The sequence below is a fragment of the Bombina bombina genome, chromosome 4 (genome assembly GCF_027579735.1).
Source record: "Bombina bombina isolate aBomBom1 chromosome 4, aBomBom1.pri, whole genome shotgun sequence".
In the NCBI taxonomy this organism is placed as follows: domain Eukaryota; kingdom Metazoa; phylum Chordata; class Amphibia; order Anura; family Bombinatoridae; genus Bombina; species Bombina bombina.
In genome coordinates this window covers 867,152,962-867,174,800 of record NC_069502.1, presented here as the reverse complement: position 1 = coordinate 867,174,800, position 21,839 = coordinate 867,152,962, and the positions used below count along the sequence as shown (strand labels likewise).

At 40.0% G+C, this 21,839-nt stretch overlaps 2 protein-coding genes across 2 annotated transcripts in view; both read right to left on the bottom strand.

The window, feature by feature from the left end:
• Positions 1-21,457, bottom strand: part of LOC128657347 (zinc finger protein OZF-like) — a 40,955-nt gene extending 19,498 nt beyond the window's left edge. The window contains exons 1-5 of the mRNA XM_053711661.1: positions 21,393-21,457; positions 20,382-20,487; positions 19,627-19,731; positions 18,372-18,519; positions 17,900-17,992 (exon numbers count right to left, since the gene is read on the bottom strand). Of these exons, the coding sequence (XP_053567636.1) occupies positions 17,900-17,992; positions 18,372-18,519; positions 19,627-19,731; positions 20,382-20,487; positions 21,393-21,421 (481 nt within the window). The 5' untranslated portion in view covers positions 21,422-21,457. The remainder of the gene's footprint in view (positions 1-17,899; positions 17,993-18,371; positions 18,520-19,626; positions 19,732-20,381; positions 20,488-21,392) is intronic.
• LOC128657348 (metalloproteinase inhibitor 2-like) lies at positions 6,833-7,580 on the bottom strand. The gene has a single exon (XM_053711662.1). The coding sequence runs from the start codon at positions 7,578-7,580 to the stop codon at positions 6,948-6,950; it is 633 nt and encodes a 210-aa protein (XP_053567637.1). The 3' UTR covers positions 6,833-6,947.
• Positions 21,458-21,839: the final 382 nt, after the last annotated feature.

Here is a 21,839-nt window from a genome sequence, read left to right as displayed (position 1 = left end):
GATGGAAAAACTAACAACCAACAATTTGAGCAAACCTGATTGCATCTTTTTCAAGTGCACTAACCGGACATAAAATATTTCACTTTCACATTCCAATGTTCTTCACATAGAAGAATATGTTCTATTTATTCTTAAAGGGACTGTCAACATCAGAATTTTTGTTGTTTAAAAAGATAGTTAATCCCTTTATTACCCATTCCCCAGTTTTGCATAACCAACACAGTTATAATAATATACCTTTTACCTCTGTGATTAACTTGTATCTAAGCATCTTCTGACAGCCCCCTGATCACATGACATTTTATTTATTATCTATTGACTTTCATTTTAGTCAATTAGTGTAGTGTCTGCCACAAGCCACGGGTGTGATCACAATCTTATCTATATAGCCTACATGAGCTAGCTCTCCCCTGTTGTGAAAAGCAAATAAAAAAGCATGCGACAAGAAATCATCATATGAGCCTTCCTAGGTTTAGCTTTAAACTAAGAATACCAAGAGAACCAAGCAAAATTGGTGATCAAAGTAAATTGGAAAGTTGTTTAAAATTACATGCCCTATTTGAAACATGAAAGTTTTTTTTAGACTTGACTGTCCCTTTAAATACATAGTTCTATATCTATTTGATGTTTTTGGTAAAATATATATATCTAGAGCAGTCTCACATGAAACATACTGCCCACTGTACCAGACTAATACTCGCGGCCATATTGGAACTTCACACGACCCTATATGAACGGTAAACTGTCACTATGGTTCTAGAAAATAGAGCACCAATAAGGAACATAGGATTGTCCCTCACATTAGGCAGACTAATAAAAAAAATGATATGCCCCATGGCTAATAAGAGAAGCGCGGCAGTGCGGCATGTCACAGTGCATAAAACACTACCCATACACATGAAAAAGGAGCTCCGGTGCTGAGAGGGATACACCGGGGAGTCCTATATAAATCCCACATAATTTTAAAAAGGGGATAAGCTGCTCAAAGAAGATAAGGAGTGCCGAGCCCAACCAAGACCTTATCGATCTTATCTCCCATAGAAATGAGAAATCCACACGCAGCACTGCCGCGATTCTCTTATTAGCCATGGGGCATATCATTTATTAGTCTGCCTAATGTGAGGGAAAATCCCTATGTTCCTTATTGGCGCTCTATTTTCTAGAAGCATAGTAACAGTTTACAGCAGTGATGTGCAGTGAGGTCAGAGGCAGGTGAGGCACTAGATATGATACGCCGGAGAAACACATATACAGAGGGCCGCAAGTACCCCCAACAGGGCAGGTTTAAATGATAGCTGAACCAGTGCACATGTGAAATAATCAGCTGATGGGTGAGAGCAAGTTAGTAACCACTGAGTTACTGATCAGCTGATTACTTCACCTGTGCACTGATTCAGCTATAATGAAAACCTGGCCTGTTGGGGGTACTTGAGGACCATTGTTGAGAAACACTGCACTAAAGCACCAGCTAATCGGAAATGTATTGATTACCTGGAGAATAAAGCACACATACTCTGCTCACTGACTCCCACACACACTCTGCTCACATATACACTCACACAATTCTGTGGCACAGTGCCAGTTACTAAGCAATTAGAATGATACACAATCTCTTCTCTACTCACTACTGTATTGTAAAAATAGAAATAATTTTACACATAGGACAAGTTATCAATACTGCCAACACAGCTGCTGCAATATGGTGCTCAAGAAACGCACGTGCACATCCCACTTAGGTATGCTCTTCAACAAAGGACATATAAATATTGTGGTGTACTGTGTATGAATTGAATATTTTATGGCATATTCCATTATTGTTTTAACCTGGGAGTATGCGTTTTTGAATCCCAATTTTTTTAATTATAAATGACATCATGTTTGTCCTTGTAAAATTCATTATTGGGTTCTGAAATTTATAAACAAACATCTCTAACAAACAACCCTGGAATCTGACTGACCTCACGTGGACAGTAAGGACCGCAGCACCAGTAAGTAAAAACTGGATTTCACTACTTAATCACTGCCTTTCTTTCTTTTAAGTCTAAATGATAAACAACCAGGCCCCTATTTTATATATTGGGTTTTTATTTTGTTTTGTTTTTAAGTCAATGACAGTCAGTTTGTGGGAAAATTAAATTATATTTGTACTCTATGTTTAATTTACAAGTGTATGAAGCACAGTGGATACAAACTATTAAAAAAGGTAAAGGATTAAATGATTATTAATTCATTCCAGGTCAGACATTTAGTAGCCTTCCAGCAGAGAAAAATCCCAAAATATAAATGTGCACATGCACAGTATTTTGTGCCAATCCAGAATACTATGTAGGATGCTATTAGAAGCAGATGGCTGATTACACCCCTTGCATAAGTGTTGCATCGCATTTATTGATAAGCAATTTACCTCATTGCCTCAAAATACTACACACAGATTACATTTGAAAACTAAAAAATAGAAGAAAAAAAGTATAGCAACTAATATAACATGAGATTGTTTTTAAATTATGTTTACTTTATAAGACATGTATACATATAAATATGTTGAATGTGACTTAATCACAATAAAATGCTGTGAATGTATAATTTAACAAGAGAGCATGATAAACTAGTTAGAGTTAGTTATGTAACAAGATATGCAACTTATTCACATCAGACAACTGAGTCACTAAACTTGCAGCCTTAACCTTTATTTGTTAAAACATTAGTGTGGGTGATATTTTGGTGTTAAAATTCACAGAAACTTTCTCTGAATTTTTTTATTGTGGCTGCCAGAAAGACAAACCCCTAATTTGTGTAGACATAGACTAAATCAATATTGTAGTGTATAGGGCTAGGCAACAACTAAAAATAATGCATCATAATATAATAAGCAGTTGAGATAGAGGAGTAAGAAATACATCACTTACCAGTATATGTTGTTTAGTAGGTTAAAGTGAAGCACTCTTCTAATTCTAAAGTTACAGAGCTGTGCTAATTATCTCCTTGTCATCCTCTCCGAGTCCTACACAAAAAAGGATACTAGATGAGCTTCAAAGCAGTGAAAGAAGGAGGTGTAGCTGCAGCCTGCAGGCAGACAAACCAAGGTCCAAGGTAATCCTCCAGACGCCGGGCAGAAGGCTAAGCCTCCCTTTCGGTGCTGCAAACTGTCAGCGTTGTAGCTTTAGAGGCAGAGCAGAGCTGCAGCTGCTATAAAGGAGACTGGTCACTGGGGTGAGCAGAAAGCAGGTGCAGGCTCAGGATAGGGACCAAACGACCCCAAAAGTAACAAAGTGGAAGAATGAGCAGCACACTCAATATAGCAAAAAATGGATGTTTAATCCGACAGTCTCTCATCAAAATACAGAAACACACACAGGTAACCTGTGTGTGTTTCTGTATTTTGATGAGAGACTGTCGGATTAAACATCCATTTTTTGCTATATTGAGTGTGCTGCTCATTCTTCCACTTTTGAGCTTCAAAGCAGAGAGCAGACCTGCCTGCTGCTTACGGCTGAGAGTCCACTCCTCCTGCTTAGTAGTCGCACTCGAGTCTCGCACATGTCCCGCCCGGCAGGCCAGCATCACTTCACCACCAGGCCAGCTCAGAGATCACCAACACGACGTGACTGCTCATGCTCATCTCTCACTCCATGCCAGTGTCGGCTCAGTCAGCAGCAGCGCACATGCTCAGAGCTCGTACATGAAAGAGAGCTGGGCGCTGATTGGCTCCGAGGCGCTTAGAGAGCAGCCTCTATGGGTGCTTTAACAGCGGTATGGCCATTGGGCTGTGAACAGAGACTTCAGCGCATTAAGCGCCACTGGGGGCAGTCTCTAGTAGCAGCTTATACAATAACAGCCATAATATTGCGCAAACAAGGGGAGGCGAGCTGAACGGCTCACACACACAGCTAGGCAGCCTTATTGTGAAAAAATGTTGGAGGAGTCATTGGCGGGGGGTGGGGGGTTAGGGGGTACATTTAGTGTACAAAAAAAATGTAAAAACTTTTTTTTTAATAACGTTTTTTATTTTATTTAATAAAAGTCTTTACAAAGTGTAATTACACTCAAAGGACAGGTGAGGCGCTGCCTCACCTGCCTCCTATGACTGCACGTCACTGGTTTACAGTTCATATAGGGTCGTGTGAAGTTCCAATATGGCCGCGAGTATTAGACTGGTACAGTGGGCAGTATGTTTCATGTGAGACTGCTCTAGTCATATCGGACTCGTTAGTCGCTGGTAACAATATCTCATAAAGATCTTTGTAAAACAATCCGTAGGTCGCTTAGTGACAGTGCGAGTCAGTCCCAACCGCATATGCAGTTAATCGCCCAACCCTCAATATATATAAATATATATATATATATATATATATATATATATATATATATATATATATTATACACACACACACATATATATATATATATATATATATATACATACATACACACACATATATATTTAAAAATACATAGAACATATTCCCCTATGTGAAGAGCAATGGAATTTGAAATATTTACACTAAAAACACAGTATAACTCTTTATTAAATATGAATACTGGATAAATATGCTTTTACATGTTTTCATCTACTTAACTGCTCCAATGCACACAGACACACACATATATATATATATATATATATAAAAATTTAATGTTTTTATATGTGTATATATGCCTGTAAATACATATATACACATATACATGGAAGAAGAGGTTGAAAAAGGAAAGAAGTCCATAGAGTTCAACCTATGCAAATCTCCAGTTGAGCTTAAATTAATCCCATTAAAAAAGGTGACCAATTTAAAACAAGCAATTATATCCCTAAATACTGTTTCTAGCTAGAAATGTATCTAAGCCATGTTTTAAATGTATCTAGGGTATTGGCATTTACTACCTCATAGCTTAATTTCTCCATTCCCCTTATTAGCTTTGTGGCTGTTCTCTGAACTTTTTTTTTAAGTCTGCAATGTATTATTTTGAGATTGGTTCCCAAAGCTGCACTCCATACTCAAGGTGAGGTCTTACCAGGGATTTATATGGTGACAGAAATATGCTTTCCTCCCTTCCATCAATGCCTCCATGCTAGTATCTTATTAGCTTTAGATGCCGCTACCCTGCATTGTGCACCCATCTTTAGCTTTTTATCTATTACTACTCCCAAATTCCTTTCCTCCTCTGTTTTGCTAAGTTTAGTCCTTTTTAAATAATTGGTTGCCTGTTTATTTTTACTTCTAAAATGTAGAACCTTGCATTTTTCAGTATAAAAATCAAATTTTCCATTTTCTGCCCATTCTTCTAATTTTTGTAGATCCCCTTGTAAAGCAATTTCATCCTGCACTGACCTAATGCCCGTACACAACTTTGGATTACCTGCAAAAATAGAGATGTTGCTATTTAATCCTTGCTCCAAATCATTAATACAAATATTAAACAGAACAGGGCCCAGTACTGATCCCTGGTGGACCCCACTGATTACTTTTGTCCAATCTGGGTATGATCCGTTTACTACTACTCGTTGTAAACGAGTAGTCCAGTATACGTATTTGCATGGAAGAGAAGGGATGACAGCTACTGTCAGGATAAAGTGAAAATCTCATGATATAAATATATAGGAGTAACACCTCATCCAGTGTGATACTGGATCTGTTTGCTTATGGGTAATGTTTGTGTCTCGTGTTCTCATGAGCAGAGTGCTGTATGTGCCCAGTACTGCCAAGATAGATTACTTTGTGTTTCAGGGGCATAGTGTGTTTATGAGGTGAATAAAGTATGTGCTTTCAGGTGCAGTGTGCTCCAACAATCAATTTAGAGTGGTTGTCTAAAAGCAAAATGCTTTGTTCTCTGTGTTTAAAAACAGAATAAAATACTTATTCCACACTGTGAAGTGGAAAAAATACTGTATCATATGTCTTTATTAGCAAAGTGCTATGTGTCCAGTGAGTTTATAACCAAAACATAGTATGTATTCAATGTCTAGGATCAGGCATACAGGATATGTGCTATGCTCTCAGAAGCGGCAAGGAAGTGGTGTGTGCGCCCTGTGCTTTAATGAGCAAATTGTTATGGAGATCCTTTACTCTCTAGAGCAAAGTGCTGCGTCTGTAGTTTTGTGTTTGACTAGTGTAATGTTAAATGCTTTCTGTTGTAACAGTTGTGTAAGCAATATCTGTTGTGTAAGCAATATGTTTCATGTGCTTTATGAGCAAGGTGCTGCATCTATACTGTGTTGGGAGAAACAGAGAGCAGTCTGTGTGCAACGCTCTCACAAGATCAGTATGCTGTGCGAGTCTCATGTAGTACAACCTAGTGAAGCAAAGTGGTATTTGTAGTCCTGCTTCGAATTTAAAAATCAAAAAGGCATACATTCATCAGTCTAAATGAATCTGTACAAAAAGATCAGTATTTGTAGAAAGGTTCAGGTGCTATGTTGCACAACACAAATTACTTAAAGTGAGGGAATTTAAATTATACAAGTATACCAAATACCTCTCTAGCTACAAAGGAAGGTCGTGATAAGATAAATGGCCCAACATCTAGAATTCTGCTCTGCACTCTTCCTGGAATTGATAAAACAAAAAATAAAAAAAAGGAGCTAAATAAGGTGAGGGGTTTAAGAAAAAGAACTTCCCTTCTCATTGCGAGAAAGGGCTGTAGACCAGATACACAGAATAAATGGTGCAATCTCCCTAGGGCCTTGTGCGCACTGAACTGAATTGGGGGGGGGGGGGGAGTCTGGGTCCCCCTGTCCTAGTGAAATTAACCCCTTCAATGCTGCAATCTTCTCAGCAATGTAGGGGTTAAATCCTCACAAGGACAGTTGGCAGTACAGCCACTCTCATTTGGCCGTGGTTCTCAGGAACTGATATCAGTACTGGGCCTTGTTAAGTTACCCACTTCTTTTCCTCCTGATCTGGACCCACAGGGCTAATATTTGGGGCATGATAGCAGTTGGGGCTATGGGTCCTCTATGTCAAGGAACTGCTGTTTGGGAGGAGCTGTCCCTCGGTACCAGGAGCAAGAACCATCACTGCGTTTGATGCAGGCATAGTGTTTTCTCTGTCACCCAAATCGGTCCACAGGCATTCATCTTGGGAAGTGACAAGGCATGGAATGAAAGGACATCGTGAAATCTTGCATTTACAGCCCATCTCATATCGCTGGTTGAGACTCTTTTTTTGAGTTGCACTCAGAGAATCCCATGGAAAAATGAAGTCACACAGTGTGATGTACATCTTTCCATCACCTTCAGCCTTTCCTGCAATCAAATATTCCTTCTTTCCAGATGTCTCCAGAGTCACATTGCACATAGCAGAAGATGCAGCAGTGAAGATGAACTCAATATCCTTATCAGGACCGTTAAACATCTTTATCTGTTTGATCTCATACTGAATCCTTTTGATGGGATTCAAATAAACATCATTCCCACTATCCACTTCTTTGCCACTGATTACCTTAGCCCGGATTACTATATCCGCGTTGCAGAATGCCTGTTGGGGGTGCACGAGGGAGCAGCTGCATGCGGTTAACCTATTTGAAGGCCAAAGCAGGACGAGCAGAGCCACGGGGGCCAGGAGGCCAGACACCGGGGCTGACCGCATTCTCAGTACCACATGTAGGCCGCGGGGATCCGGGGAAAGGTGTGTTGGGTCCAGGGAAGGCCGCTAGTTGCAGTGCGTTATATCCAGGCTGTATCTCCTTTCTGCGCCTCGCTGGGACTGAGAGACTCCGGGCTTAGACTCCTCCTCCCGGGCAACTAGCCAGGACAGCTGAGAGTTTCTAGCACAGGGGTGTTGGTGTGTACACCATGTAGTGGGTGTATGTGTCAGTGTGTGACACGCATATGGGGGTGTATGGGAGTATGTGTCAGTGTGCCACTTGCATGTTAGTACTATGAGTTTCTGCGGCTACGTGTGACACGCGTCTACGGGTATGTTTGTGTCTGTGTGTGACACGCGTCTACGGGTATGTTTGTGTCTGTGTATTGTGCCTGTGTGTGACACGCGTCTACGGGTATGTTTGTGTCTGTGTGTGACACGGGTCTACGGGTATGTTTGTGTCTGTGTATCGTGTCTGTGTGACACGGGTCTACGGGTATGTTTGTGTATTGTATCTGTGTGTGACACGCGTCTACAGGTATGTTTGTGTCTCTGTATTGTGTCTGTATATGACACACGTCTATGGGTATGTTTGTGTATTGTCTCAGGTCTAGGGGTTAAAACTTTCCAAGATAACAACTTAATATCAACTGTATACATAGGCTCCAAACTGGGCCTGCTGCAGAACTTTAAGAACAAGATTAAGACTCCAAGGGGGAGCAATAGGTTTAAACACAGGCATGATTCAGACCAAGGCCTGCACAAAGGATTGAACATCTGGTAGATCTGCTAGACGTTTGTGCAAAAGAATAGACAGTGCAGAAATCTGACCCTTCAGACTGCTGACTGACAAACCCTTCTCCAGGCCATCATGAAGAAGAGACAAAATTTGGGGTACCCTTACCCTGCTCCAAGAGAAACCCTTTGATTCACACCAATAAAGATATTTACGCCATAACTTATGGTAAATCTTGCGAGTAACAGGTTTACAAGCCTGAAGCATGGTATCAATGACCTTCTCAGAAAAAAACACATCTAGCTAAGACTAGACGTTCAATCTCCAAGCAGTCAGCTACAGAGAATCTAGATTTGGATAGAGGAAGGGACCCTGAAGTAGAAGGTCCTTCCTCAGAGGCAAACTCCAAGGGGGAAGAGATGACATCTTCACCAGATCCTGCGAGGTCAGGCAGGAGCTATTAGAATCACAGACAACCTCTCCTGTTTGATACGAGCAATGACTCGAGGAAGAGGGCAAATGGAGGGAACAGGTATGCCAGATTGAAGTACCAAGGCACCGCCAGAGCGTTGATCAGAGCGGCTTGAGGATCTCTTGATCTTGAGCCGTACTTTGGAAGCTTGGCGTTTCGGCACGACGCCATCAGATCCAACTCCAGAACCCTCCACCTGAGGGTTATCATTGTGGATACTTTCGGATGGAGAGCCCACTCCCCGGGATTTAAAAATTTGCCTGCTCAGAAAATACGCTTCCCAGTTGTCCACCCCCGGGATGTGGATGACAGGAGACAATCATCAGATTCAGCCCACTGGAGAATGCGGGTCACTTCCTTCATAGCTAATGAACTCCAAAGTACCTCCCTGGGGGTTGATGTTGTCCGATTGGAATCTGATAGACTGGAGTAAAGCTAGTTGAGGCCAGGCTGTTAAGCCATTGAAGATCGCCCTCAATTCTAGGATGTTTATGGGAAGAGAAGACTCCACTCGAGACCAAAGACTCTGAGCCTTTAAGGAGCCCCAAACTGCTCCCCAGCCCGACAGGCTGGCGTCCGTGTTAACAATCACCCAGGATGGTCTAAGGAAGCATGTTTCCTGAGACAGGTGGTCCTGCAAAATCCACCAGATCCAGAGCTATCCTCTGCGAGAGATCTGAGTGGTCTCAGTTCCATTGACTGAGCGTGCATAGCTATAGGGGTCTCAGATGGAACCAAGCAAAAGGAATTATGTCCATGGAGCCACTGCTATTCCCTGAGATCTGACCACTACCAAAAGGGCCCCTAGGACCTTTTGTAAAGATTCAAAAGGGCCGTAGCAAGGCCAAAGGCAACAAACTGGAAATGTTTGCCCAGAAAGGCAAAACGCAGGAATTGGTGCTGTTCCTTGTGAAAGGGAACATGAAGATATGTGGCCTTCAGATCTATGGTAGTCATGAATTGACCCTTCTGAACCAAGGGTAGAATGGAACGAATAGTCTCCATTTTGAAGGACGGAATCTTGAGGAATTTGTTGATACACTTTAGGTCTTAAATGGGATGGAAAGTTCCCTCCATTTGGGAACCACAAAAAGGTTTGAATAGAATCCTTGGCCCTGTTCCTCTACGGGAACTGGAACAATCACTCCCAGGGAGGATAGGTCCTTTACCCACTTTAAGAAGGCCTCTCTTTTACCAGGTTTGCAGATAACATTGACAGGATAAATCTGCCCCGGGGGGGGGGCAAGACTTGAATCCTGTTCTGTATCCCTGGGATACTACTTCCACGGCCCAAGGATCTGGGACATCGCAGATCCAAGTCTGCCAAAAAAAGGAAAGCCTGCCCCACACCTAATCCAAGACTTAGAATCAGCTGAAGGCTTCTTGGTTTGCTTCCCCTTCTTCCAAGGCTGACTGGACCTCCATGGGGATCTGGATTGCTGCGGCTTGGAAGAGGAAGACTTTTGTCCCTTGAAGTTACTAAAGGAGCGAAAATTAGAATTTGGACGACCCTTAGATCTATTCTTCTTGTCCTGAGGTAGGAACTTATTGTCCTGTAATTTCGGAAATGATCTCAGCCAGACCAGGACCAAATAAAGTCTTTACCTTAAAAGGTAAAGGCAGAAGTTTGGATTTGGATGTTACATCTGCAGACCAAGATTTTAACCACAGAGCTCTGCAGGCTAGAACTGCAAGACTAGAAATCTTGGCTCCCAGTCTGACTACTTGCATGCTGGTGTCACAAATAAAAGTATTAGCCAACTTCAGAGCCTTGATCCTATCCTTGATCTCCTCTATAGTAGTCTCTTCTGAAATCAGGTCAGATAAGGCATCACACAAATAAGATGCTGCACCAGCAACCGTAGCAATGCTTACAACTGGTTGCCACTGTAACCCTTGATGAAGGTACATTTTTCTTAAGTAAGCCTCCAGCTTTTTATCCATAGGATCCTTGAAAGAAGAGCTATCCTCAATAGGGATAGTGGTTCTTTTGGCTAGATTAGAGATAGTTCCCTCTACCTTGGGTACAGTGTGCTACAAGTCACGAACAGAGTCAGTCACAGGAAACATTTTTTTGAAAATAGGGTACGGGGAAAAAGGAATCCCAGGCTTTTCCCATTCCTGAGCTATAATTTCTGACATACGGTCTGGAACTAGAAAAACTTCTACAGAGGAAGGAATGACATCAAACACTCTGCTAAGTTTATTAGACTTCTTAGGAGTCACAGCGACAGTAGAGTTGGAGTCCTCCAAAGTAGCAAGGACCTCCTTCAAGAGCTATCTGAGGTCCTCCAGCTTAAATCTAAAATTAACTTCTTCTGGATCTGTTGTACTAGGGCTTGCCTCCCTTTCCACCGTCTCAGAGTCAGAAATTTTGCCCTCAGAAGTCACTGAAGAATGATTCTCTTCAGATAAATGAGAGAGACTGACTAGCGCAGACCGAGCGGACTCATAACTCTTAGTATGAGAAATGTTCTTAGATTTCCTCTTTCTTTTACCAGCCACAGGAAAAGCTGAAAAGGTTATTTGAGCAGTGAAATCTCCTGGTAAATAAACACACCCAGGAGCTTGCTGAGATGAACCGCAGGGCACTGCATGTGAAAGAGCTAAAGCTTGTGACGTTTGAGGAGAAAGCTGAGGCATGGCAAGGACAACATTATCCTGAGAGAAATATGGCTCAGAAGAGGATATTTTATCCTTAGACAATATTTTTTTATTTAAACATGTTGAACAAAATTGCACAGGAAGAACAATCTGAGCACCTCCAAGCAAAACAAACATTTACCAAGACTTAAATCTAAATTTGAGTCCATAATGAAAAATCAATTTTCACAGTAATAGAATATATATATATATATATACTGATCACTTTACTTATTAGGGTTATTAAACTTATATAACTACCAGATTAATGCCGTTAAAACAAAAATATCCAAATAAAATTAATATTTTAAGGGAATGTAGGAGTAACCAAGTAACGATCCTAGCACCTCTATAACCTCAGTCTGACTGAGGCGACTTACCGCTCCAGAGACCAGGAGGACCCACTAGAAACTGGAAAAAAAAGAATTAGGAATGAGGACGATCAGAATCGTCAGCTCTCCTAACCGATAATTCACTTCTATGCACCAGTAAGATGTGCTATAATTTACTTTTTAATATAGCAATGAAATTTTAATAGAAGAGAGAGAACACTGCTTAGATCCCTTGTGCTGATGATGGGCTGATACAAAGAAGAGCAGGGAAACACTCCAAATACAGGGGCTGTGTGGTGCCGGCTGGAAGCGGTGGACAAACCGCAATATGAGCAAGCAAAAAGGAAACAAGCTGCAACTGGACAACAGTAAAAAGTGATCCACTTTATTGAAAAAATAGTAAAAGCACCATAGAAGGGGCAAATCTGACACGTTTCACGACGCAACAGGGCGCTTACTCATAGAGCTGAGTGAGTGCCCTGTTGCGGTGTGAAACGAGTCAGCTTTGCCCCTTCTATGCTGGATCACTTTTTACTGTTGCCCGGTTGCGGCTTGTTTCCTATTTGAATTAAATTTGAATACTCCGTGCTCCAGCTGCCCACTTCAAAAGTAATTTTATTTTGTGAGCTAATGGCTTTAAATGTTTTCCAATCAGGTGAGTGCTGTATGGCAAGAGCGCCGATTGGATAACAGCCAAAACTATCAGCTCACAATAAAAAAAAAAAGTTACTTTTGAAGTAGGTGGCCAGAGATTGCGGCATATTAGAATTTCAGTGCTATATCAAAAGTTAAGTTATAGCGCATCTTCATAACAAAGGACGAATTAAAGTTCATCTAAAATATTGTTTTCATTCCCGATCTGATTATACGAATTGGAAACTTTACCATCACTTTAAAAGGTACATATGAGGTGTGTCTTATTCTGTGGATTACAGGCATTTTTTTAAAGTATAAAAGTTTGGAATATTCTGTGTAAATGAGTGTTTTGTATATTGAAGATGACTTACCCCCAAAAGCCCACTACCAGGAATTAATTCCATATCAGGAAAGGCAAGTATTACTTTTAGTCTTTTTATGATCTAATTTTTAAATACTATAAGTCCCTTTAATGCAACAAAAAAAGTAAGCTTTAAAGGGACAGTCTAGTAAAAAAAAAAAACTTTCATGATTCAGATAGGGCATGTAATTTTAAACAATTTTCCAATTTACTTTTATCACCAATTTTTCTTTGTTCTCTTGGTATTCTTAGTTGAAAGCTTAACCTAGGAGGTTCATATGCTAATTTCTTACACATTGAAGGCCGCCTCTTAAGAATGCATTTTAACAGGTTTTTCACCACTAGAGGGTGTTAGTTCATGTTTTTCATATAGATAACACTGTGCTCGTGCACGTGAAGTTACCTGGGAGCCATCACTGATTGGTTAAACTGCAAGTCTGTCAAAAGAACTGAAATAAAGGGGCAGTCTGCAGAGGCTTAGATACAAGATAATCACAGAGGTAAAAAATATATAAATATAACTGTGTTGGTTATGCAAAACTAGGGAATGGGTAAACAAGGGATTATCTATCTTTTAAAACAATAACAATTCTGATGTAGACTGTCCCTTTAAAATGCATTAAAGTTAAATAATGGAATATAACTGATTAAAGGGTAGAGTAAAACCACAGAGATTTTCTCTTTATTTAATTATTTATAAAGGACTGTGATTTTTTGTACGGGGTACTGCAAGGATGATAAGTTTGTTCGAAATAAAGAAGCAAACACAAAAATTCAGTTGGTAGTTTTGGAGTGGGCTCATGATGACTTAAAGGGTTAGTCTTGTCATAAAAAAAAAAAAAATCATGATTCAGAGAAAAAAAAATCATGATTCAGATAGACAATGCAATTTTAAGCAACTTTCTAATTCAATTCTATTATCAAATTTTCTTTTTTCTCTTGGTATCTTTATTTGAAAAATCAAGAATGCAAGCTTAGGAGTCAGCCCATTTTTGGCTCGGCACCCTGGGAAGCACTTGCTGATTGGTGTCTAAATGTAGCCACCAATCAGCAAGGGCTACCCAGCAAGGGCTGAACCAAAAATGGGCAGGCTCCTAAGCTTACATTCCAGCTTTTTCAAATAAAGATATCAAGAGAACGAAGAAAATTGATAATAGCTTTTTCAAATAAAGATATCAACAGAACGAAGAAAAATTGATAATAGAAAAAAAAGAAAGTTGCTTAGTATTGCATGCTCTATCTGAATCATAAAAGTTTAAGTTTGACTAGACTTTCCCTTTAACCCTTGATTGCTGAAAAAAGGTGTTAAACAATGCATTTCATAGAAGCACTGCTGGTGCACAGCATAAGTTTGGTCACAGGGGCACCTAGGCGCATGCACTCTACAATGTCTGTGGCACCAGCATATGGAGGAGCAGGCCAAGCTAGCACAGAGGACAATTGTGTTAAAATAACAAGTTATTCATTTGAATAACTTGTTTATCAAACTATTTAAAGTAGCATGATTGTTTCAGAAACTAACAAGTTACTCTACTTTGAGATCCATGTTTCTTACTAGGTAATATCCCTTTAAAACTCTACTGCAATCCATAGTCACAGCACTGATTTAGACAACGTGTGTAACATACATGGGTGATGAACGGGATAATTAACTGATCACTCTCATAGTAGTTACTTGGTTGCTCAGAACATCCCACAACAGTGATGGAACCTCTGCTTGCCCTAACCCACACAGACAATCAAGTATTCAAATCACAGTTATACGCACAGCAGCGGTTTAATCTCTTGATTGTCTGAGATGTAGGGAAGAGAGAACTGATTATCTTGCTACAAAGAAGCTGGGAAACAGTAACAAGTGCCTGTGCCAAAAGTGCGGGCAATGCAAAGGGGAGAGGTGTGGCTGTCTAGCAGCAAAGACCAAAGCCCATTTTCTAGACATTGCTAGTGCTGGGGTTAATTTAACCCTTGGGTAGTGGAATTCTAGGTTTGCTTCTTGTAATAATGTCAGTTAAAACATAAAAAGCAGAGAGTTTAATAATGCTCAAATAAAATATATATATATATATATATTTTTTTTTTTTAAATATAAGTAGACAAATCACTGCTGAGCCATATCATATCCCTGCGGCATCCAGTCTTTTGTATGTGCTGAATTTAGACTTGGATTTCAGTCCTACATAAATTATATCACAAGTGCCTACAAATAACAGTTGAGTTTCTACTGTGTGTTTTATTGGGAGTAAATGAGGGCTCTGAAAAAAGTCTCTTTTCCCTAACAAAATCCCCCCCTGTGTGGAGCAGATGATCTTTATCTAGGGTTGCCACCTTGGCCATGTTTTTCTGGACACTTTTGAGTTACGCATGCAGCAGGGTAAGCAGGGAGGAACATGTATTGTAATTGCAGCATGTGTAACTCATGAGTGTCCAGCAAAACATGGTTATAATAACTTTTTACCTCTGTGATCACCTGTATCTAAGCCTCTGCAAACTGCCCCTTCTCTTTTTACAAACTTGCATTTTAGCCAATTAGTGCTAGTTCCTGCATAACTCCACGGGACTGGCACACATGAACTTGCACTATCTGACTGTGAAAAGCTTTAAAATGCACTGAGATAAGAGGCAGAAGTCTGCTGGGGCTTTGAAACAAGCAGAGACGAGGTTATAAAGTATATTAATAGCTATTATTACCCCTCTGTCATGTTGCACAAGAACACTCTACCTGTGCCCTGCAGCCCTCAGACTCTTTACACAAGTACACATACCAGTGCCCTGTGTCCCTTAGACATGTAACATGTACATTCACCTGCCATATAGTGATTAATACGTTAACTCTCCTGCGACTACCTAGGTATGCTCTTTAACAAAGTCCTGCTGTCCTATTTCTGCTCTGGGAAACCAGCAAAATTCCTCCCCAAACCCACTGCTGCACCACCCATGTTTCAATAAAGTGCTCTGGTGATAGATCGGTGTGTTGTCAAGAGGGGAAGACCCAGTCTGTATATCATTATAATCTACTAATCTTGAACTGGGCTTAAAGGACCACTCAATTAGTGTATAATACAAAACCTAAAAAATGTACAAGTGCATAATGTATATAAAGTATAATGTATATGAGGACTCAAATGAAAAAGTTTGAATGTAAACTTTTGAGAAAATCTTACTTTTAACTTGTGTTAAAGATTGCCCTGCAGTTCGACCACCCAACTTCTAGGGGGGATGCGCTCAAGTTGATTGACATTTTGTAGCATCCAATCTTACGTTCTCAAATTTGCATGCTAAATTTCTGTGTGCGCTTGCATGCACTCAAGTGATCCCCTGGTGTGCAAACGCAACCCCCAATCTCGTGCGCATGTGACATGCCCCCCCCCCCTTGCGCGCACACCTTATCTTATGTTCAGTCTTGCTGCATGATCCTTTGCAGTGCCTCACCTTGTCTCCTAGATGCTGACAGTCAGACAGCCTGGAGCAGGCGCAGTTAAAACTAAAATTTCGCCGTGCACGCTTCTTTCATGTAAACTATTGCGAGTTCTCGGAATGCCGGTGACGTCAGCCACATCACCATCTAAGAAGAGCATGCGTAGTTCAAGAATTTTGCATATACGTATATGCAATTTTTATTGGCTATTGACACCCATATGACAACAGGGGACGAGGAAACGATTTTATAACGATCGATTTCAGACAATATGACTCTGTTTTTCACAAGGTTAGTCTCAAAATGCTTTATTTTTATTAGTACACATGTTTATGTAAAGATCCAGCAGTGTTGACTGGTTCTTTAAAAGGACATGAAACCCAATTTTTTTTTTCACAATTTTGACAGAGCATGTAATTTTAAACAGTTTTCAATTTTACTTCTATTTAATTTGTTGTTCTCTTGGTAACCTTTGTTGAAAAGCATGCCTAGGTAGGCTCAGAAGCTGCTGATTGGTGGCTGCAGATATATGCCTCATGTTATTTGCTCACCAATGTGCATTACTGTTTCTCTAATGAAGGATACTAAGAGAATGAAGCAAGTTAGATAATAGAGGTACATTTAAAATTGTATGCTCTATCTGAATTATGAAAAAAAATATTTGGGTTTCATGTCCCTTTAAAGGGAGATTCTAATGCGCTGAGACTGGGACCATTTACATGCTCATGGTGCCCATGGGAGCGTGGCCGGACTTTTAGCCGACGGACATTTGTCCGAAACACAAGTGGCTGTCAGATAACAGTCTGGCCACGAGATAGATAGATTTGATAGATAGATACATAGATTAGATAGATCAATAGATGCAACAGATACATTTGATAGATACGATAGATTTGATAGATAAATAGATAGATTTGATAGATAGATAATTTCCCAGACAGAGAATTACAAGATGTGCGGGCTGTGACCCATGGTAAGGTTCCCAGAGGCAGTTGCGGCGCCCGAGGCTCTGATTAGAACAGAGCACTCTGGAACGTATCTGCCCTCGGCCGAAATCGGAACATTCTTTAGCTTTCTGTCCGTCGGCCAAATGTCCGTCTGCATTTTGTCAGAGCACCCCATGGGAGAATATGAGGCCTCCAATTGGTGTGTATGCTCTGTGCATGTCCTTGATGTAACAATCAGAGGCTTAATGTATGCTCAGATTGGCACCGTGTGTGCTTCTGCGCTGATCTCTCAGAGATAAAATAAAGATTACGCGCTCACTGAGCCCTACATTGTATGTAATCATTTTGGCCACCATTTATCAAGCTCTGAAAGCAGCTTCTGGAGCACCTGAAATGATAAGTTAAGTAGCAGAGGTATTAAGACCGCTGCTGCTTAATCTGTCTGCCACCTAAAAGGTGGCGGATTGAAATCATCTTGTTACGATCTGGACAATTGACAGCCCCGGCTAGCGGACAATTGGGCACCAACGAGCAATGCTTGTGCAATGTTAAATGTGGAGAGCATGTGCTGTCCACTCGCAAGTCGGGCTGACATGGATTTGTAGTATTCATTCATTGTTCCCAGTTAGTAAAATTACAAATGAACATCAATGTTTTTCATTTGAATCTGTGTGTCTTGAGCGCCATCAGTTACATAATTATTAACTAGAATTAAATCATTTCACAAGGTGAGTTTTCAAAGAAGAAAAAAAAAAGCATCTTCTGCCATAGTTCCCTCACCTGCAGCAACATCTGATGGGGTCTCCACTGGCTGAATATTCTGTACAAGTTCTCCTTGTGCTCCTTGATTTTCAGCACTGTGACCTATTAGTTCTAATAGAAAATAAATTCAGTTCAAGTATCTTACAATATATTCTAATTTGTTGTTTTTTTTTCAAAGATGATCTGTTGCTGGATAAACCTACAATTTCCCCATCAGCCTTGAAGATGCTCATTATCAAAATCTAAGAATGTGACCTGCATTTCCTGCTAGACTGTTATAATAATAACTATTTACTTTAATATTCTCGACAAACTTTTTAACACTGTTTTAAAAATGTTTTTATATTGATGTGGAGTAAAAAATTAGTTTATAATCAGACAGCTTATTAGATCACACATGACGGATTCACGGTAGATTTACTCTCTGTCACTCACTTTATTAGTATATGTGCATATCCGGAGTGAGATATTTATTACTACACAGTGTTACCTGAGCTCTCATTTCCTGTGATCTCTATAGTCCTTCGAGCTTGGTGAGTCTCCATCATAACGTCCTTGTAAATCTCCTTGTGTCCCTCTATATACTCCCACTCCTCCATAGAGAAATACACAGCAACATCATCACACTTTATAGGCACCTGAAACACACACATCTCATTTAGCGCTGACACCGGGACTGGTTCTGTCACACACTTTTACTGACAGAGACAGAATAATGTTATTGAGTGCATATAGCGAAACAGACAGTAAGTCACTGTGCACTGACGCTAGTATAATGTCATATTCTCCAGTGAATGCTGCTGTGGTGGGGGATGACACTGAACAAGGTAGGAAATAAAAACAGGGCCAGACGGGTCAGTAAAGGGAGTCACTGTGCCCTGCTGCTGGTATAATGTCCCATTTCCCAGCAGTACTCAAATCTCTGGTCAGCTGGTGAATGCTGCTGTGGATTTGGGGTGAGAAAGTTATTTATTTTATTTTTTAGTAATCCTGAATTTCTATAGAACAAATTTTCTAACCATTAGACCACAGGCTGGAATATGACCCATAAGATACAGATGCCGTCACTTAGCCAAACTAATACTAGGGGCTGAGTATAAGTATTGTGATAATGATTGTGTGCGGTGCACTACTGTGTTCTAAACCTTGCACCATCAGTATTGCTTGATTTGGTATCAGAAGTCATTGGTTAAAAAAAATCTAACATAAGACTTGTTTGTTGTTGGCAGCTAAATTACTGCATCCCGCACTCATAATAGGACTCACTAATTAGCGAGATAGCCAAATGTACCATGATATCACCAGCTGATTATCACATGCACGATGTACACAAGCAGCTCTGAAGTAATACCATCTGCTGTTCCCCCAAAACCTTTAACCTCTAAACTGCCAGACCCCCCCAATTGCAATAAACCCCACCACAAAAACACACCGGAACCTGTTTTTTAGGTGCTTGTAACTTTTCTTTACATAAACACATTTCTTTAAAATATGGCAGTTTTGTGGGAATCCTTAGTGAGTAGAAATGTTACAAATATTTTGTAAATTATTGAATATTTTTTTAATTATATATACTACTATATTAATTGATAACTGCGTTTAATTTCAGATTCCCAGCGCTTTTTAAAGTATAAACACAACTATATATAATTTTAGGCTTTCCAATAAAAACAAAACAAAAAAACAAGTGCACCCATCCAATCACAGGGCACATGCAGCTGTTATTATGACGTATTCCATCTCACCTCCCCTGTCAGCAGGTACATGATCTGCAGGGTGTGGGTCATTATCCTCTCTGTTGTCACCTTGTTATCTATCATGTGACTCGCTGTCAGTGAGTTAGTCATACGCTGCAAGAGTGAAATGTAAAAACATCAGACTCACTGGCCCCTCTCACATCATGTGTTTGTCCTGTTATCATATTCTCCATCTCATCATGGTCACATTGTGAGCACTTGTGTAAAACTTAGTTTTGAGTTTGGCATGACAGTGCAACTGCTAAAATACCACCCTAAGAAAGATTTAACATTGATGATTCAGACAAGGCATGCAATACTAAACAACTTACTTGTTATCTAATTTTGCTTTTTCTTGGTATCCTTTGTTGAAAGGCATACCTCTGAAAGCTCAAGAGCGGCAATGCACTACTGGGAACACGCTGCTGATTGGTGGCTGCACATACATGCCTCGTCACTGGCTCAGTCAAGGTGTTCCGCTAGCTCCCAGTAGTGCATTGCTGCTCATTCAACAAAAGATACCAAGAAAATGAAGCAAAACTGATAGAAGTAGATTTGAAAGTTGTTTAAAATTGTATGCTCTGTCTGAATGAATCATACAAAACACACTATACCCAGAACAACTCAACACTTTTGTATTTGCACAAACACCTTAAACAGCGGCTTTTTCGTTACCTCTGAGCATCTGCCACCTCTTGTTGCTAAGCAACTAATACACATATTCACTGCAGGAGGTTAGTGGTGTTGTTATGATGTTTTCTCACCTCTCCCGTCAGCAGGAAGAGAATCTCCAGGATGTGATTCAGGATCCGCTCAGGCAACTTCTTCTTCATCTTGTTCATGGTCAGTGATATTGTGTAACACTGAGACCTGCAACAATGGGGAACAGAAATTACACATATGGAAATAATGGCCACACAATCAAAACCAAACATGCATATGGATCTCCACATCCATATATCTATACTGATCAATCTATACACACACATCTAGATAGACATGTAGCTATAACAAACTCCACCCCTGAAATATATGTAAACCAAACACACATATACCTTATTACTTTATACATACACTATCATACCTACTTATACGGCACACACTTAACTGATGATGAACTTTATTTTGTTTTAGCCACATTAAAAGCTAGGGAAGAGGGGGCTAAGAAGAGAGTCAGAGGCTGTGTTTGAGTGAATGAGAGGGGGTTTAGAGTGAGCAGAGGCTGTATGTGAGACAGAAGGGAGGTTGACAGGGCTCGCATAAAAAAATTGGAAAAGTACAAGTATCTTATACACACAGTTCATATTTTACAGAGATTCACTTTCTCTCACACACACAGCTCCTTCCCAGTACTGTATACTCAGAGATATATATATATATATATATATATATATATATATATATATATATATATATATATATATATATATAAAATAGAGATTCCATCTATCTTACATACACTGCCCTCTCCCCAGTACCTCATATACAGCTATATAATATTATAAAGAGATTCCCTCTGCATCACGCACAAATAGCCCCCTGCCTCAGTACCTTATATACAGATATGTAATAACAAAGGTTCCCTCTGCCTCACACACAACCCCCTCCCAAGTACTTTATACACATATATTATTATAAATTCCCTCTGCCTCACACAGTGAATTATATATATAATATATACTGTTACACACTATAGAGGTGATCATTCTGACAAATACTGCAGGAGCTTATAAATAGATATTTATAACTGTTGCGATGCTCATACTGACACGCACACGTAGCGCACGTTTTTAGTTGCCGACATCAAACCACCATTTTCAGAGCGGAAACCGTAGTAGCTTGTTCCTAATAAGCTAAAGGACCACGTGTGCCACAGTAACCACGTGACTGCCGCAATCAAAGAGGAGTCTAGCTGCAGACTGGAGCTCCACTCTAGATAGGAACATGTGACCTCCACACAAAGCTTTTTTTCTTTGCTTTTTTTTTTAAATCAACTTTAATGTAACAAACAGCCTATAGACAATCATTCTGAAAACTAAACATTTTGCAGCTTTCTTATTCTTAATGTGCATTCACAGTGGTTACCTTATAAGTGACAATCAGCATAAACCACTGTGAGTGCACATTAAGAACAAGAAAGCTGCAAAATGTTTAGTTTTCAGAATGATTGTGTATAGGTTGTTTGTTACATTAAAGTTGATTAAAAAAAAAAAAAAGCTTTG

Coding starts and splice junctions, on each gene's coding strand:
- LOC128657348 (XM_053711662.1), bottom strand. CDS start 7,580: ATGCGGTCAGCCCCGGTGTCTGGCCTCCTGGCCCCCGTGGCTCTGCTC.